At 37.3% G+C, this 19,085-nt stretch overlaps 1 protein-coding gene across 2 annotated transcripts in view; it reads left to right on the top strand.

Annotated features, from left to right (window-relative positions):
• Elk (Eag-like K[+] channel) overlaps nt 1-19,085 on the top strand; it is a 122,051-nt gene that overhangs the window by 99,874 nt on the left and 3,092 nt on the right. For both annotated transcript variants that reach the window (XM_066288905.1, XM_066288904.1), the window contains exons 10-15: nt 7,896-8,095; nt 12,821-13,070; nt 15,150-15,336; nt 15,398-15,482; nt 17,539-17,696; nt 18,619-18,865. In XM_066288905.1, the coding sequence (XP_066145002.1) occupies nt 7,896-8,095; nt 12,821-13,070; nt 15,150-15,336; nt 15,398-15,482; nt 17,539-17,696; nt 18,619-18,865 (1,127 nt within the window). The remainder of the gene's footprint in view (nt 1-7,895; nt 8,096-12,820; nt 13,071-15,149; nt 15,337-15,397; nt 15,483-17,538; nt 17,697-18,618; nt 18,866-19,085) is intronic.

Here is a 19,085-nt window from a genome sequence, read left to right as displayed (position 1 = left end):
ATGCAAAACTAAATTATATTAAAGTTTCAAAAGGACCGTCCCCAACAATCAAATCTCAAACAACCAAAAAAAATCTAACGGGCTCAAATCAGGACTTGGCGCTGGCCATCTAATAAGTTCGCCTTTTCCGATCTATCGCTCGTGAAAATGTCGATTTGGATGATCCTGCACGGTACGAGCTACGTGTGCAGGTGCACAGCCAAAATCAATTTTCAATTATACATTAGGGTCCATTTCCCGACTTACAGTTATATGAGCTTTTCTGCCTATTTTTTGCCGTACCCTCTGAAATATTTACCTCTAATTTCCGGGCACCCTGTATGTAGTTTAGGAATGCATTTGATAAAATTGTTTAAAAGTGTTTATTTTGTTTGTTTTTATTCTATTCATGGGAGTTGAGTCATGGAAGTTTTTTGAGAAAAAGTCACTCTGGGGACAATGCGGCATGTTATAAAATAGGGGTTTCTGGGCAAAAATTATTCACAACAATGGCCTTTATTAACCCCCTGAGTTAGGCACAACCGTTTTAGAACGCCCTATATATATATATATAAGTTCTATATGGGCAAATAATTAATTCTTGTTTTCTAAAGTATATATCTAGAGAACAATGAAGGAACCTTCAGAATAAATAAATATGGAGGAGCGACTCCGATTTCCAACTTAAGTCAATTTAACCGTAAAAAAACGGAATTCAGAAAGGGTTGGACCAGGTATCTACCCCCTTAATTAAGTTCTTTTCCTCATGTTCCCTTGACGACTTCGACGATTTTTGCAAGGTTTCTTCACGTTGTTTCAAGTCAAGTAACTTCCCTATTATCCCTGGAGTTATTTAGAGGATGACGGTAATCCCGTAACGATACGATATCATTTTCTTTGAGATTCTTTAAGGACATTTTCGCAAAATTATGCCAATATCCCCAGTAGATGTGTGCTTGGGAAATCCTTCCCAATATTTTACGGTCTCCTCGTTGAAAAATTAATAAAAACTGCTCCGAAAAGTAACTTTAATTAGAAAATGTAGGTCACAGATGGCGTTTAACGCTTTTAAGCACTGCCTGGGCCAAAAGTAAAGCTCGATACTTGCCAATTCTAACTCTAAGCCGTAAAACAAGTTTATTATTATTGTTATTTTCATATCGGAGTAGAGTAATAATCACAACTGGACGTTTGCACCGGTAATTTCTCTTCAACAAACCCGTTAAAAGACGAGGTCTAAGAATTTAAGGCTAATTCATATTGCTTCGCCTATAAAACTATGGTGCGTTTGTAAAAATTACAAATTTGATTTAACCTCTTTGTTGTAACTGTTATTCTTCTCTTCCTCTTTGTTCCTCTCTCTCTCTCTTTTTCTCCAGTCCTCTTTCTCTTTTAAAACTTCTTGACCGTTTGCTCGAAAAAGCGAAGAATGCCAAAATTGATGCACCTGGCACTCCCAAAATATTTCATTTCCAAAAAAAAACTTTGATTTCGGAAAAAGGGCTCTGCCACGACATTGTCGTTGAATACTCACTGCGACACGACTGAGATTCATTTTAAAAAAATCAAATTTGAACGTACCTTTAGCATATGCGTAGCTACACCAAACGGCACTAGTAACGCTTTTTCACCTGGAAAGGAGCTTGGCGAAAAGGATTCTTAAGCTTAAAGTCAATTAACAGATAAATCTTTGGTCTCTCCGGCATTAAGAGAAATTAAGAATTGATTAAATATTTTCCTATGTGCTTAGCTCTGAAAGAAACGGCCTTGCGGATCCTTTCCAGATTATGAATCTAGGCTGAGTCGTCTCTGAAATGTAAAAAGCTTGGAAAATAACGAAATATAATCGATTTATTTCTTAGCAGGTTATTTTGATCCAGAAAGTGCATTTCCTAATTCGCACCCAGAAGTTCCAACTGAATTAATATGTTAGCACTACACAGATCCGTATGAAATATGGTAGAATGACCATAAATTAATCCTGTAGTTTCGTGATAGAAGCTGGGTTATAAACAATTCCAAATTTAACTAATTATTAATGTGATCCTAAAACCACCACAATCAACTACAGTTTATATATGGATAATTGATCTCCGATAATTCCATGAGCATATGCGTGTCTTTTGCATACAGAATTGTATGTTGCTATCTGAAATTCACGCTCCAGCTGGGTCTCAATGCATTCACTCATATTCGGCCTTAATAATAACACAAGTAGGTAATTAGTACCTGCCTATGTACTTATGTTATTATTTATGCATTAAGTCCTTTAATTGTGCAGTAAATACTTGTGTATATTATTTTCTGTGCGTTATGTATGGAAAATTACCATAATTAAGAGCCCTTGCCTTCGTGGAAAAGGTTATTATGCTTCTCGATATTTTCCAATGACATTTTCTTAATGCAAATTTTGAAAAATGTTATCGTTTTTAATCTTCTTTTGTGATCTCCTTATTCCCCAGTTGTATCGGATGGTAGGGCACGTGCAATTTCATCATCGTCATTCTATAGGGCGTCTCCAAAAAGTCTGTACAAAATTTTATCGCGGATTTCTGAGACGAAAGCGTCACGATTTAATCCAATTTTCCTTGATCCAGAAACAGATGGTTTGCAAAATACAGGACGTTAAAGGGAAAATTGAAAAGAGAAAAAAAAATTAATTGCTTGGTTTGTAATGGTACTATCCGAACAAAATGCCGCATCGGGGGTTTTTCGAAGCGATAAATCAGAATCCGTTTATTTTTCCAATGCGCATTATAGAGGACGCTGGCAGCGCCAGGTAAACTCTCTAAAGGGACATATTTTTTTATCGCCCGATACAAAATTTATTTGGGACTAAATTTGTATTTTCCTACATGCTTTATGAAAAAAAGGTATCTCAGTGCAAGGCCTCACAGGCATTCTTTCTTCGCGCATTTGAAGTTTAAAATTAGTTGCGTCCCTTGAAAAATATCTTTCAGGAACATATTGTTCACTTGAAACGAAAAAAATCAAAACATTTAATTACTCTTCAATTCTTATCAATTTTTTTTCGAGTCTTCATATTCTTATTTGACTATACCGATTTTTTTATTATTTATTTTGCTGTATTGTACCGACAAATGTGTGCTTAAAGCTATTTTTCGAGATAAGGGCGAACTTTAAACTTCAGATATCCCAAGAAGCCACATCTGTAGGAAATTGCGCGAATTTTTTTTTTCATAAAACGTGTAGAAACATACAAATTTAGCCATAAAAAAATGATACCGGGTGATTAAAAAGTGACTTCAAAGATAATTCACCTAGCTCTCACAGCATCCCCCACAATGTGCGGGGAAAACGTAAACGGATTCTGATTTCTCGCCTCAAAAAAACCCAGATGCGGCATTTTGTTCAGACAGTAGCGTGACAAACCAAGAAATTCATTTTTTCCCTTTTTTAATCTTCGCTTTGGCACCCTGTATTTTGGAAATCGCCCACTTTTCGATTAAGGTGAATTATGTTAAATCGCCACGTTTTCGCCTTAGAAATATGCAGTACAATTTTGTACAGACCTTGTTGAGACACCCTGTATACGAGATGATTTTTAAAAATATAAAAAACTATTACTATATAAAGAATATCCAAAAACACGTAAATATTAATTTTTTTGTAGAGCACCCTTCAACTCACAAATGAATGCCTCACTACTCACCTTCTCGCCCCCACGCATCGCAACTTAAATAAATTATATGGATACCCCCCTGGTGATACGTCAATGGGTAGCTAAAATGTTTCTGAAAATAACTCTATGTATTTCTGCTTTTTGAGAGTGTTTTTTTAATTTGCCCTTTAAACCTGCTACGTCTTTTCAAATGACTTAATTTGATTTGAGTAAATGGAATTAAAAAAATTGAACGTAAGATTCAAGTAGTGAAATTTCATTAATCATTCGTGCAAATGTTCAAATTGAGCACTGTTCTACTCCAAACAGTAATAGACGGCAAATGGTAAAACGCAGCTCCTTTAAAGGATGAGAAAAAATACATTCAAAACGCAAAAACTCGTACAGAATTATTTTTAGGTACATTTTATCCATCCATTGGTGTGACGAAGGAGGGGTGGCCGCATTTGATTTTTTTTAACTTGCAGTGCGTGGGGGGTGAGAGAAAGAGTGGCAACACGTTCGTTTGAGGCTCAAAAGGTGCCTTAAAAAAACTAAATTTTGCGCATTTTTGGAAATTGTAGCGCAATAGTTTTTAAGAATTCTTAAATAGACATAAAAAAAATCACCTGGTATATTTATTAACTATGGTCTAGAGCGTAGGTTGTCTAGTTTTCATTAAAAATACTCCCATTTTATCCAAAATATATCAAAATTATAACATTCACGCTTAAGTAAGAGCTCAGGCGAAAACCCTACAAAACTTCAGAAAACGGGAAATATCATCAGAAATTAAGAAAAAAAACAGAATCCTTACTATTAAAAATTGAAATACTTAATACGAAAATTCATAAGCCACAACTATTATAAACCTCGTTCATCATGCCGCGCAAACGGAATTTTGCTGCGCACGTTACTGCTCGAAAAAAAAAATTCCTGGGTCAGTTCAGATTAGACTTAAGGCGGACTGTATGTTCCCCTTCCATATCGTATCCGTTTCGTAAACATTCCTTAATTGATTTTACATATAGATAAATTAATTCGTATGTACCTATGAATATTGCATTCAGTAGCGTGCGGTTACACATTCGACCGTTCCAATTACATATAAATGGTCCTATCAATTATAAAATTTCAAAATTATATGTAATGTGTGCAGAACGGATATGGGATGAAACAGGAACATGTGGGACGAGTCAACTTTAAGTTAAACAAAAGTGAAAAGCACGAGCAAAAAAATTTGCATTTCATGGTGGGCCTAAGCTTTTAATAGGTTGAAATAGCATATACAGTGTGTCTATTTAAGTTAGAGTCATATGGAAAACATTTTTAAAATTATTTTTACAAAAAAAAAAGTTGTTCTTCATAAAAAATTATTCACGTAAAAAGCTTTGCACGGTCTGAAATCTGAAACGAATTAAAAATAGACATGCGAACAGAAACATCAATCAATCAACAGTTGCGAAAATAGTAAATAAATGTATGAATTATTGGAGTGTCCAAAATAATTTAATTAAAAAAACGCTGGAAATTGGTTACCAATGGAGACACGAAGTTAGAAGTAAATAACGATTTTCCAAAAATCTTATTGCGAAAAAGAAAGACAAAATAATTTAAATAAAAAAATTTTAAAGCGAAATAAATAAAATCCATGCGAAGTACAGTTTGGTCACGCAAAAAAGGGATTATTATAGGCGGTTTAAATGTTGAATTCTCGTCCAAGGAGAGTTATAATAGGATCCTTTTTTTTAATAAGGGATATAATGTTTTCCGATGAGGCAACGTGTACTTCAAACGGCACTGTGACGTCACAAAATTATCGCTAATAATCTCGATACGAATTTTACAATAAATACTTGTTGCAAACAATAGTGGTTTAAATGGAATGTGTGATGTGGTATTTTCAAAAACGGATTAATTAGACCATATTTTATCGACAATCTATGAATGTAGATCGTTACTTAAAATTTTTACAAAATCAATTCAATGACTTTTTAAACGGGCTACCTTTAAAAAAAATCTCGATAAATTTGATTCCAACGGAATGTTGGCTCATGCCACGCCAGGTTAGCTGCCAGAGAACACCTTCAAAATACTTCCGACGGAAAAGCTATTCGCAGACCTCCAAATATTTTCTGGCCTGCTAAATCTCCTGACCTAACCCCTATGGAATAATTCTTATGAAATTACTTAAAACAGACAGTTGACTAACGCAGACCATTTCGGGACGTTAATCATTGCGAGAGAATAATTTCGGAAGCATGTCAGGAAATTACTCAAATATGATAATGAATGTATTAAGGGAATTTATCAAAAGGACCATTAAACATTTCGAAAGAAAGGGTGACTGTGTCGACCCGCTAGGGGAACGAGTTAAAGCCAGAATGATCTTACATAGTTACGCAAATGATTAACCCTTTGTCTCTTCTTATTAACAATTAAATTATTGTTATGCCTTAATTACGCATTTAAATTTCGCAATTTTGATGAAAACATATTAAGAGACGAAAAGTTGTCATTTTTTCGATAAACAAGAGATAAATAGGTAAATGTGAATTTATTGAAAATAATAATAAAATGTTTTTGTATAAAATTTAGATTTTTAAAAAAGCTGGAATGCGGCTCGAAAAATTTTATGAAAAATTTTATTCACATTTGCAGAATTTACCACGATTCAAAGCTTGAAAACTCGCAGAAATGTGTGTTTGAGCACATAAACGACTCTGTATCTGGAAACCTCAACGAGACACAATCGAGCCGCATGAGTCATCTTAAAGAGCTCGTCAAGCTGATTCATTTGATTAATTTTTGAAGAAATTTAGTCCTCATTTGCCGAAGTTATTGAGGTTCGAAATTTGAAAACTCACAAAAGGTGTGTGTTTGAGCACATAAACGACTCTTTATCTGGAAACCTCAACGAGACACAATCGAGCCGCATGAGTCATCTTAAAGAGCTCGTCAAGCCGATTAATTTGATGTCATTCTGATCATTTAATTTTAGGTGTCAGACCGTGCAGAACTTTTTATGAAAAATAACTTGTTTTCGTAAAATTAATGATTAAAAAGTATCTCACACGAATCTAACTCGAGGGGGCACACATGTATGTCGGAATGGGAGGGCAACCTCCTTTGGGAGCCATATTCAGGAATTGAAAAACACTCGATTGGTGCTGTTGATTATATTAAAAGGGCAACAACGGCGCTTTAAGCACTAGCTCTGGCACAAAGTCACTAATCTAGATTCCTAGAACAATCGAAGAGAACTGGTGGTCCTGGACCAGCTCGCTCTATCACACCGACTGTCTCTTCCCCTTTTTCTCTGGACATCGGTCCTTTCCACGCTATCATTCCTAATCTCCCCCCGGCCCCGTTCCACCCGACCCGGTCGTATTTCACACGCCGGGTTTGTTCTTTATCCGAACCTAAGCGAGGTACCCGAATCGGCCAGCCGCCCGTAACTCGTGTTCAGCTGGTTCCTGAAAGCTCATCACCGACCCTTAACAAGTCAACAGGTCCCTTCATCTTAACTACTTATTATGAATACGTTAAGGCGCCGACATGCAGAAGTGCGGCTGCTAGCAGAAGAGGCACGACGTCCTCCTTTCGCCTCGCCTTACCGCCCATTCCTACATAATCGATAGGAAATTGCTACTTCCTACATACTTTAGTGAAACTATTAAGGAACAGAGGCTCTCTTTAGCACTCTTTATTAACAGCTTTGCGGGATTTTATATGAATTATGCATACGTTTTCTAAATTACTGAGCCTGGTGGAAAACGACGCTAATAATATTTAAACCAAGTTTAAAAATGGACTTTTTAAAAGTTATGAGTAAACCTTTTAAAAGTTTTTATAATTTAATTTCGTTCTATATATTTGCGAGTAAGTAGTAACTTATAGAAATTTAATTTTAGCGCAAAAGGCGCGTTGGAACTTTTAATGGCCCGTTGGTAGGTAAATTTGCGCTTTTTTCTTTTCCTTTTCGTATAAATTTCTAAACTAATAAAAATCATTTCGAAACAAAATTTTACCAAATAAGCGACCTCGGCCATATTGCGAAATCCGAGTAATTAATTTACTCTCCCGAATGTCCGTCTGGAGTTCTGACCCAATAAAGTTGTCCTCTAATTTATACCGAGCGGTCCACACCAATAACGATTTGAAGGATTATTCGGCCGCTGGCCCATAGTGTTGGTGCTTCCTTTGATTAAACACTAAAGGTTAATGAAAATCCCACCATAGGACGAAATCCTGGATATAGAGCCAAACATTCAAGCGATTTTATTTGTTTTAGCCCTAATGCACGCAGTAGTGTTCGGTAATGTGACAGCTATTATCCAGAGAATGTACTCCAGACGATCCCTCTACCACACGAAATGGAGAGATCTCAAGGACTTTTTCACACTACACCAGATCCCGAAGGAGCTAAAAAATCGGATGCAGGATTATTTCCAAACGATGTGGTCCCTCAATCACGGGATCGATATTCACGAGGTAAAATTTCGTGCTTGTTGTTAATTTGTTGGGAACATTAGGAATTACCTTAACAGGGGGATTTTCCTTGTTAAAACCGAGGCATGGTGTGAGCACTAATGTTGTTTGCTTACGAAGGCATTATAAAAGGTCAAATAGAAAAGAGCTTTACTTGAAAAATCCGGGTTGCCAGGGATTATTTGCAGAAAACTTGTTTAGCTTAAAACGGGTAAGCGGAATCGAGTTTCTGGAGGCTTTATCCTGGTTTGTACAAGTGGTTTAATGGGATACACACAGGGGACAATGTAGATCAATTCAAGATTATTCTGGCCCCTGAGAGATAACGCTTTCGTTCAGCATCTGAGCTATCTCCTATCGGAGTTTTGTTATTAACTGAAAACTTTGTTTCTCCTTTCTGCTGCAACGGGAGATTTATCGCTGTCCCATCGATCAACTCCAAATCGAATCGAGCGTTTCAATGACAAACCGGCAATTTTCCCCCTGTATATTTAATAAATATTCTTCCCCGCGAAAGCTACAAAAGTTCACAAATTCCGAGATTGATTTCGAAGGTGCCGATTTTCGTTTTGCTACATTCACGCATGTCGCAGATTTATCGGTCCTTAATTCATAAAGCGCAACATTAAGAGCTGACAATAAGACGAAGGGCAGGCCGACAGGGCCATCTGAAGACAAAGCTCCGTCGAACGAGGTCGCTGCCACCAAGGGCGCAATCGAGGGGCCACGTGTACGAGCTTTCCTTGGGAAACAGGGACCGGCAGGTACCGTATCGCTCGGATTTGAAGGACTCACGAGATCCGGAAAAAGTCGCGACCAAAAAGGGACACTCGGAGAAGATTCGGAAGGGACGAGAAACGCTCGTGTGATAGCGAGTTCGTTGGTTTTGCCCTTTCTATTTTTTTGCAATTAAAAGAAAACAAATACCTTATATCATCGTGGGAAACCTCCCTAATGATCATCCGACGTATGTATAGGATGTCATTTTACCCGAAATTTCCCGCTATTGGGAGGAAAAGGCAAAATAATTAAAAAAAAACGTGTTTCGACATCTAGGGAGAAGTCTAGTTTGACATTAGCGAAATTTGTGTCAGTCGCTCCCTCACCTCCAACTACCCTCTCTTTGATATTTCAAATGGCACCCCCCATCGAGTGACGCATTGCAAGTGGAATTCAAGTTCCTACGTAACTGTGCCAAGCACGAATATGAATTCTTCCTTCTAACTCTCGATCCCATTAACCGATTTTGGTTTTTCGGGTATATTTACGTGGCAAATTGAATGTCACTTACAGTGACGTGACACTGGACGAGAGGTGCCATTTGCAATGTCGCAGTGAGGGTAGCTAGAGGTGAGGAGGTGAGCGATACAATTCCCTTTAATGTCAAATTAAATTTCCCTACGGATATCTAAATAGGCACTCACCAAGAGATGTTTCGCGTGGTTGGTTTCGAAACGAACATCCTGTATGAAAATTAAAATTTTCACTATCTTACCTGAGTGTTTTTTCGATTTGTAACTTGATGATTTTTTTAGTTTTTGGTGAGTTCGCGCTTTTCGTGTTTTTAGTAACCATTCAGTTTCTTGAGCCAAGGAAAAGGAGAAAGTTCAATAGGGGCCATCACAGCCCGACAACGGCTCTGCATACTATCGATCACGTTCTTGAAGCAGCTTGAGGAACTTCTCTCGAAAGTTGCGGTGAAAGCCGCCTGAGTTCTTGAAGTGTATGCGAAGACGATTGATGACCATTCAAGGCTCTTTGTAGCGGGTCCCCAGCGCGGTCGATCGGAGTGAGACCTGGAGATGGAGGCGACCGTGCCAACTGCGGAATACCATGGAGTTTCAAAGAATCACCGCACGATGAGGTCGCGCCTTATCGTCCAAAAATAAGAAATTTGGCCCAATGGTAGCGTGAAACAAAGGAATAACATTGTTGACGACTTGTTCATAGTCAGTTTGGGCATTGGTGTTCTCTTCAAGCAACCAATTCTGCACGTTCATTAAAACGCCTCCCAGGCCAGTTTTGAACGGATGAGCTTCCTGGATCGATACCCGACTTCTGGAAATCAGAGCCCGACCACGACCACTATTTAAAAATCGTCCATATATCGAGTCGTCTGTGAACCACACGGGCTCCGTAGATTGCTCCAATTCATACGCTCATTGGCACATTCCAGTTTAAGTCGCGTGTGATACACTGTGAGTGAGTCTTCAACGTAGGGTAACCTGCCAGGGTCCTCGACGACTTGTTTCAATTGGAACCGCAACACCGGAACCATTTAGACCATCGCTGCATCGCTGGGCGGGCTCAAAACGGGCACTGACCTAAAATTCCTACAAATCACAAACGATGGGAACATGCTTAAACCTGAAAAAATGATCATGCGGGAAACAAAAAAAAAACGCTCAGACAAGGCAGTAAATGTTCAAATTCCCATATGTATGTGAAACTTTGGCAAACAACAATTTGCAACTTTTGAAATAATCTCAAAATTTGCGAACTTTTGTAGAGTATTTTAATCACTCTGCAACGTTAATGTCGGGGGGAAACTGGATTATCAATTTTCCATCCAATAATGGTAATAAATTTCCAATTCACACAAATAACAAATCCCTTAATTAGCTTCCGAATTTTGCAGTTTTTGCTTAATGAAAAGTTCCTTGATTGGAGTTGATACGAGTAACTCGGCAGCGACTTTGCCGCCCATTTAAATCCGCCTTTGGAGAGCAAATAGTTGGGGTTTCGCTGAAATAACATGTCCTTTGGATAATGACGATAATTACTTGGGTTTGAAGTGTTTAAGAGGCAAATTGCTTTTGAGATATTTGTGTTAATCTGGAGGAAATTACAAGAAAACACTCTTCGCCCATCACAGGGCAGAAATGATATTTACAAGAATAATACGTTAAATTCATGTAAAATTGCCGGAAATAATGCGTGAAGTTTTGTTCCGCAAACACAACTTGAATGCGTTTTTTTTCTTTTTTTTTTGTTATTTTGCAAAGTGCCTGTATATTCTCCAGGAAAATAACGATAAAAATGCATGAAGGCTGCCTTTTTAGACAAGAAAGCCGAATGCGATATTTTCTGAAATTTTACATGTAAGAAATATATTTGGGGACTATTTCCTGGATGAAAATACTCTCTATTTCGAGCAGCTGAAACGATTCTTGTAAAAGCTAAAAAAGTCTTGAATGAAAATTTCTCTTTTTTTCTTCAGTCCTGCTTTGCAATAAACTAAGCTGCAAGCGTCTGTGCATGGCACGTCGCATTTTTCAAATTCTCTCCTTTGTTAATATCGAACTTCCGCCATTTCCTGGAGGTGAACTTTTAAATTATTTTTCATACGCACTGTATACAGAATGTCCGGAAATAACGGCGAAATACTTTCGGAGGTGGCTCTAGCGATTAAAATAATTAAAAAAGTTCTCATAAACGTGCCCGAGAAGTTGCTTCTTGAAAGGGGCTAGACCCCCCCGAAGGGGGTGCGCTGAAGGCGGTTGCTTCACGCAGGACGCTTAGCCACACGCAGCTTCTTTCTGAAATAATGAAAAATTTCATCAAAATTTAGGATGAGTATGACAATATTTTATACCAAAGTATAGACGATTGAATTTGCTTTTCGGCTGCGTGATTAAAAAACACTTCGTCTTATTTGACAAAATCGAGAAAATTCTAGTTAAAAATGCAAACATTTTGGCTGTTATTGTGAACGCTCTGTATATATTTTTGGGTAAATGAGTGTTTGTGCTTTTCAGGGGATCCTCCACGCGATTCCATCCATAGCTTAAGCTAACTTAAATACAATTTTTGTTAGGACGCGACGCTACTTTCCAGAAAAAAATTTCATAACTTCGAGCCCCTGCGTTCCTGGGTAAAAAAAAACGGGTTCAAAAAAGGCTTCCATCACGTGAAAAAAAAACAGATGGTCTCTTCAAAAAAAATTACACCTTGTGACGCCCCCCTTTTTCGGGACACCCTATAGTGTTTTCACTGATTTTAAAATCTTTCCTCATTAATCTCATATACATCCCCGTAACTGATTTCTTTCTGCAATCACAAACTTCTAGGCGTCCGAGGGGCTGTTAAGTGGACACCCTGTATAATGCAAATCTTACGAGACGGGTGCGAAGTTGTCGAAAATTACAGAGTCCGTGAGTCCACTCCACCAATGCGATAGCTAGATTGAACCGATTAAGTTTGTTACAACAACATTACTAGAGTGACCAGGGAAATTATCGTGATAATTCCACTACTGCAAACTACCGATGTAAATGTTAAATTTGCTATGTGGACGAAATTCTACCTCATAATTCCACTTGTGCCTGAATTATTTCTGCGAATTCATCGAATGCACGAATGACGAAAGTTTGAGATAAACTTTGCTAAAAAAATCAAAAATCCAGGATACTAATTCAAGCATGCGTGGTACTGAGTAACTTTTTTAACGTTTTTTAGCTAGAGCTTAATCATTTCACTCGAATTGAAAATTTTGGGAAATTTTTCCTGGTAATATAGTTAAGGTAACAGGGAGCTTCACCGAGAACAACTTAAAGCTTCTCATTGGCCCTAAAATCAAATTGTAAAATAATGTGTCAGATATACATATATACATTAGGGAGGGGCATTTCCTCTTCGACACCTCATACAAAGGCCCATCAGGTCTAAGAAGAGTAAATCTGTAACGAACCTTCATTATAAGTTATACCTCCAACAATGTTTTTTCAGACATTGAAAGAATTTCCTGAAGAACTTCGAGGGGATGTGTCCATGCATCTACATCGAGAGATACTTCAGCTTCCGATTTTTGAAGCTGCTTCTCAAGGCTGTCTTAAACTCTTATCCCTTCATATTAGAGCAAATTTCTGCGCTCCGGGTGAATATTTAATACACAAAGGGGATGCGTTGGGTTCAATTTACTACATTTGCAACGGCTCGATGGAGGTTGTTCAGAATAATATGGTTGTGGCCATTTTGGGTAAGGTATTTTAGTTCCTGTTTGCTGCTAATAGTTAGATGTGGGTAGAAGTATAAATTAGTTTATCTTAATTAAAAAAAAATGAGCTTAAATATTATTTTTTTCATTTTGTCACTTTAATAAATGAAAACCTAACTCTCTTAATACCTAAAGACTTCATTCCTTCTAGAAAAAGACATAGAATAGAAGGTCGGAATGGGGAATGCTGGAAATACGAGACCTGGTATCATCAAATTCAAATCGATAAATTTTGTGCACAACGTCCTGCAGATTGCGAAATTAAAACTAAAATTGTCTTCTTTTTTCAAAAATTTTATAAAGTTTTCAAGAAAGTGCCATCGTGTCATTTTTACGTGTCTCCAGTTAAACGAAGAAACGTAAAGCTGCACCTAAACTGGCGTTAACTCTTTACGCATATTTACCATTGATTCTCTCTTCTACCCCTCCCGTTTCACCTGGATTAATCCCAAAATAATTAAAGAATTTCTATGTAGATGTTCAACTTCACTCTAATCGAAATTTGTTTATGTATACTGTAAAACATAATAAGCTCACCAGCGTTTATCTAAATATCTCAAAGACTTTATTAAGCAAGCATATCAATTTCTTTGAGAAAATCTGATGACGACATCACAGAGATTATTTACCTCAAAGTATAGGAGATGGGTATTTAGTTGTTTATATATTAAGCGTGTATACATAAGTATCGTCAATTCAAGTCTGAACATAGAAACTGTGCAAGTGGGAGAAGGACCGCGTGAGTTTTAATATGCTTCCGACAAAGAGCAACGCAGCAAATTGCGACTGTTGAAGTGGGCGGAGTCAGTCTAGTGTCACCAAATCTCTCACCGTCTCAGAATTTTTACTTATGTTGACTCTTGTACTGGATTCATTTTTTTTTTTCATATATTTACATTACTGTTTTCGGTCTGGCTTTTTTTTTTGTTTCCATAGTCGCGAAAGCAGTGAAATCAGTACTAATCCAAACCCCAAAGTAGAGACGCCGACCGAACTGACTCCGCCCACTTCAACTGCTAGCCTGAGCAACACCCTTCGTTTGTTTCTGTCGGAGGCATATTAAAATTGGTGCGATGGTTCTCCCACTTGCGCAATTTCTATGTTCCGACTAGAACTGACGATACCTATAGATTTGTATTTACCTTCCGCTAAACATTATTAGGTCAACGTCTCTCTACACTTCCAGAAATTCCAGCTTGGCATAATGATTATTTTGATCATATCGATCACAATGAAAAAAAGGTATAGTGAAATATTAGAGACTGTCCTGAAACGCTTTTGCAGGTGAAAATGCTCCAAATTGGTCAAATGAAAGCAAATGGTCGGATCCATCTATAAAGAGAAATGTCGTTTTACCAGAACTTGATCAAAACGATTTCTTTTCGCACTAATTCAAACGGCATCACTCTTCGAGTCGATTCGACACGAATGGACGTGACTTCGACAGAGTTCGACTTGACTAGGCTTGACTAGACTCGACTCGACTCGACTTGACTAGACTCGACTTGACTAGACTCAACTTGACTAGACTCGACTTGACTAGACTCGACTTGACTAGACTCGACTTGACTAGACTCGACTCGACTTGACTAGACTCGACTCAACTCGACTGCCCCTTTATACGACGTATCAACTTCATTGACTCACATCATGCAACTCAACTGCTAATTTTCTATGTGAAGCATCGCAATGTGATACTCAAGATTTTCGACGGTGTAAGAGAACGAAATTTATAATCACCGGTTTATCTTGAAGTTTCGATTTTGGATTATTCTGAAAAGCCACCTAAACTAATCGCTGGTATTTAGGTCCACTTCAGAGAAGCAGAAACTTGGATAGAGCGGAGGCCTCCGTAAATCCTTAATTTATCGACCGCTTAGATATGACTTAATTATTATTATGGAAACAACTGACAAAGTCCCCTGGAAAGTACACTTTTCCGAGCTCGATGGGAGAGGCGAGATCCGTCCAGCTTTTGAATTTCCGGTTTTCCTCACAATTGCAGGAAATTTCCCTTCAATTTCATTTCGAATGACAATAACATGAGTTTTGCGTTTTTAGGTAAAGGGGATCTTGTCGGATCGGATATTAGCACGCATCTACAGCATTCCTCAAATGGAAATTCTGATGGAGGCAACCGTGGAGGAGGCAATATCGACATTGTAATCAAATCAAACAGTGATGTACGTGCTTTGACTTATTGCGACCTGAAGTGTATCCACATACAGGGGCTGGTCGATGTTTTACGGTAACAACCCCCAATAAAACCGCTCCATTGAAAGCGCTAAAGCAAAAATCAATTATTGCAGCTTGTACCCGGAATATCAGCAACAATTTGCTAACGACATTCAACACGATCTTACGTTCAATGTCAGAGAAGGATACGAGGCAGAGGTAGTCAACTCTATACAGAGCGTTTCAAAAAGAAAGGGAAATAGATTGAGAATGAATAGACTATCTAAAGTGCAGATAAATGCAGCCAGAATGTGCACTCTAGCCTGACCCTTCTGAGAAATAGAGGCATTTTAGTAAATTTAAATAAAATTCAACTTTTTAGCTAAATCTGCTATTTCTCCACTCCTTACCATACAACACCCAAATACGACTAGATTTTTAAAATCCGTATTAAATATTCTATCAGACAGGATGGTTTCCATTGGCAAATGTGCCTTTTCGAACCCAACGTAGCCGTCCAAAAAAAGAAGTAAATCTCTAACTCCATATTTCTTGGCATTACTCAATGGTAGCTCACGCGATGAATTTCCCAGCTACTTTTCTGGGTATTTCATCAAAGTTGCCCTATTAAATATATATATTTTTAAACGATATATCCGCTTTTAAGACTCAAAAATCTTTTGGACGTCAGTGCCGTGCCACACGGTTTAAACAACAAACAAAATTCCCAAAGGTAGGTATAGCGTTTGAAATGATAAAATGTCTCTGAAAATAGTCCCATAAATTCAACCGCACGTTCCAAGTCCTAAAATATGACGAAAAGTTCATATAAACTCACATCGAAAGGTGCTTCGTTATCTATCGTTATCAATATACAAGGTGTGAAAGGGTAGCTCCTGAGGTTCGAGTTTTATGAACGTTTTCGGAATGTTTCGAGGTAAATAAATGAAATTTTGTGATTTATTATAATTTGTCTTCCTCTTTTTAAATCCCTCTAAATAAAGTTAGCACATTTCAGGGATGGGTAATAGAGGGCGGTAGTGTTTGAAAAATATCTAAGCTTTTTTTGTGCTTAACTTTATCGAAAATTTTGCAAGAAAAATAATAAACTTCAAGATTTTCACATAAAAAAGGTACTTTGTTGGAAGTCAAAATCTCCAACAGTTTTCAAAAAAACTGAGATTTAACAAATCGGTAGGGTACAATGTTTTTTTAAATAAATCTCAAATTTAAAATCCTTTTTTATGCATTTTCTTTAAAACGATAATTGTAATTAAATACTCTCCCGAGAACAACGAAAAACGACCAAACTTTATTAATAAATGCTGTCATGTGCAGACACGTAAAACATATTTTTTCGTTTAATTTTAAGAGCAAGCGAATTTTAAATCTGATGTTTATTCAATAAAACTGAGTGCTCACCAATTTATTTCATCTAAATTCTCTCGAAAACAATAGGAGATTTCGACTTTTAACAATAGTGCCTTTCTCATGTAAATATCTTCAAGTTTAATATTTTTCCTATAAAAGTGTCAACAAAGTCAACTACAAAAAAGTTCAAATTCACACCTTAGGCACCACCTTCCTGTACTACCCGTCCCTGGAACAATTTGTCCATTTATATATATAGAAATGCAGAAAGAGCACAAAAAGTTATGATAAAGCACAAAATTTCATTCATTTATCTCGAAACATTTCGAAAATATTAATAAAAAAAACCATCGTTTGAATTCAACCTTATGCACCCTGTATATCGCGAACGAAGCGCCTTTCGATATACGCTTATGTACCGTTTTCTTAATAATTTGGGACCTAGAATACGTAACTGAATTTATGACATTATGTTCAGAGACACCTTGTATATTAAATAGGATCACTTTGACGCAGTCCCAAAGAGGTAGCTAGGAAATTCATTGCGTGATCATATCATTGACTGGTAGCAAAGAATATGGAGTTTTAGAATTTCCTATTCTTTAGGCAGCTGTATAGGGTTCGACGAGGCTCATTTACCAACAAAAACCCTCCTATCTTATAGGCAATTTAATGCGAATTTTTAAAATATGATCGTATTTACGTTTTGAGTGGTAGGAAGTGGAGAACTAAAAAAAAACTAAAATGCCCACACTTATCTCGGCAAAAAGCCGAGCTGGGGCCCTCGTTCTGGCTGCATTGAACTAAATTTTAGAAGGTCTATTCACCCTCGACCTATGGGCCTTTTTTCCTGGAAAATTCCATATATTAAAAATATTACCATATTACTTTTTTGTGTTCTTAGCAAGAATCTGAGGGTAATGGAGTACCCACTCTGACTCTCCCGAGCATAAGCGAAGACGACGAGAACATACAAGAAAGCGATGGGTCTCCAGTTTCACCCAACAAATCTCCAATCCATCAGCCCACTATCAGCCCAAGACACGCGAAATATAACTTGAGGTTAGTTTATTACATGCATATTTTTTTTAATATATTTTATATTACATAGGGTGTTTCAGAGTTGACTGTACATATCCTACAAGACGTTAGAGTACTTCACTATGATTCAAATTGACCCATATGTCGTAGGTAAATATCGATTCATTCTCGAGATACAGGGGGTTTTTCGTCTTTTCTATTGATAACTTTAAAATCATAATTTTTGACCTACTCGCTATAATTGATCCAAATTTAGGGGTTGTCACGTCTCAACATACGCTATAAGATGCCATAAACAGAGTTTGCAAATAGCTAATTCGGACTGCGCAACAATTGTTGTGAATTCGAATACCCTGTATATTATTTTCTTTGAAACCACATGGATCCTTTAATAAATCGTTAAAAGCTGCCTTTACCAACATCAGTTTTAAACTCCCCCGCGTAGCAACTTGACTCGATAACAAGACTTTTTTGAGAAAATTTAAATATTTAATAGTTACTCGAAATAAACGTCATCTTTGTATTGTAATAACAAAAAATTAAATTAATTAATAACAATTACAACACAACAAAAAAACAGTTACAAGAATCGTTCAAAATTACTGCTATTTGCTTGTATGCATTTTCCTGCTCTTCGCGAACAGTTGCCTTACTGCTTTTCGTATAATTATCGGGATTATTTCTGATTATCGCAGAGCAATCGTTTATTCTTTGAAGAAGATCCTCCCTTGTCTTTATCTCTCGTTTATAAATTTCGTATTTCAAATCCAGCAAGAATCAATAATCCAATGGATTAAAGTCTGGCCCTCTAGCAGGCCATATATGCGGACCACGACGTTTTACCTACGATGTGTGGGTGAATTTGAATCATGGTGATATACGTTAAACCCTGACAGCGTATGTGCGGTTAACTCTGAAACACTCCGTATTTAAAATTTTATAGATTGCAAGAAACGCACGAAAGCCCTACTCGAAGAGCTCGGCTGGGTGGTGTGGCCACCAATCACCTGGCTATGTTGCGTGAACGGGTGGAAAGGCAACGAAGCGTCATTATGCCCCACCCAAAGTACAACTCGTACGAGGAGCTCGCTCCTAAGAACGAATGTGATACTAGTAATAAGGAGAGCGTGGAACGTCTGGATAGCCAGATCACGTCTTTACACCAGGATGTCACAGCCTTAAGCATAGAGGTAAGTTTACCTCATGATAAGCATTAGAAAATTGATGAAAACTGTTAAGAAGTTTCTACTTCTTGACCCATTTTGGCATTTCATAAAATTTCTATTTTTTATAAATTTTGCCAAAAATGTCCATATACTTCGTCTATACAGCGATGCTTAATAGGATTTGAGCAATCTAACTTGATCATCAATAAAAAGACTAAAAAGCGCTGCTCTATACAGGATATGC

Source organism: Euwallacea fornicatus, chromosome 13 (genome assembly GCF_040115645.1).
Source record: "Euwallacea fornicatus isolate EFF26 chromosome 13, ASM4011564v1, whole genome shotgun sequence".
Taxonomy (NCBI): Eukaryota; Metazoa; Arthropoda; class Insecta; order Coleoptera; family Curculionidae; genus Euwallacea; species Euwallacea fornicatus.
The sequence above is the reverse complement of the archived record's forward strand: the minus strand, read 5'-3'. Positions and strand labels throughout refer to the sequence as shown.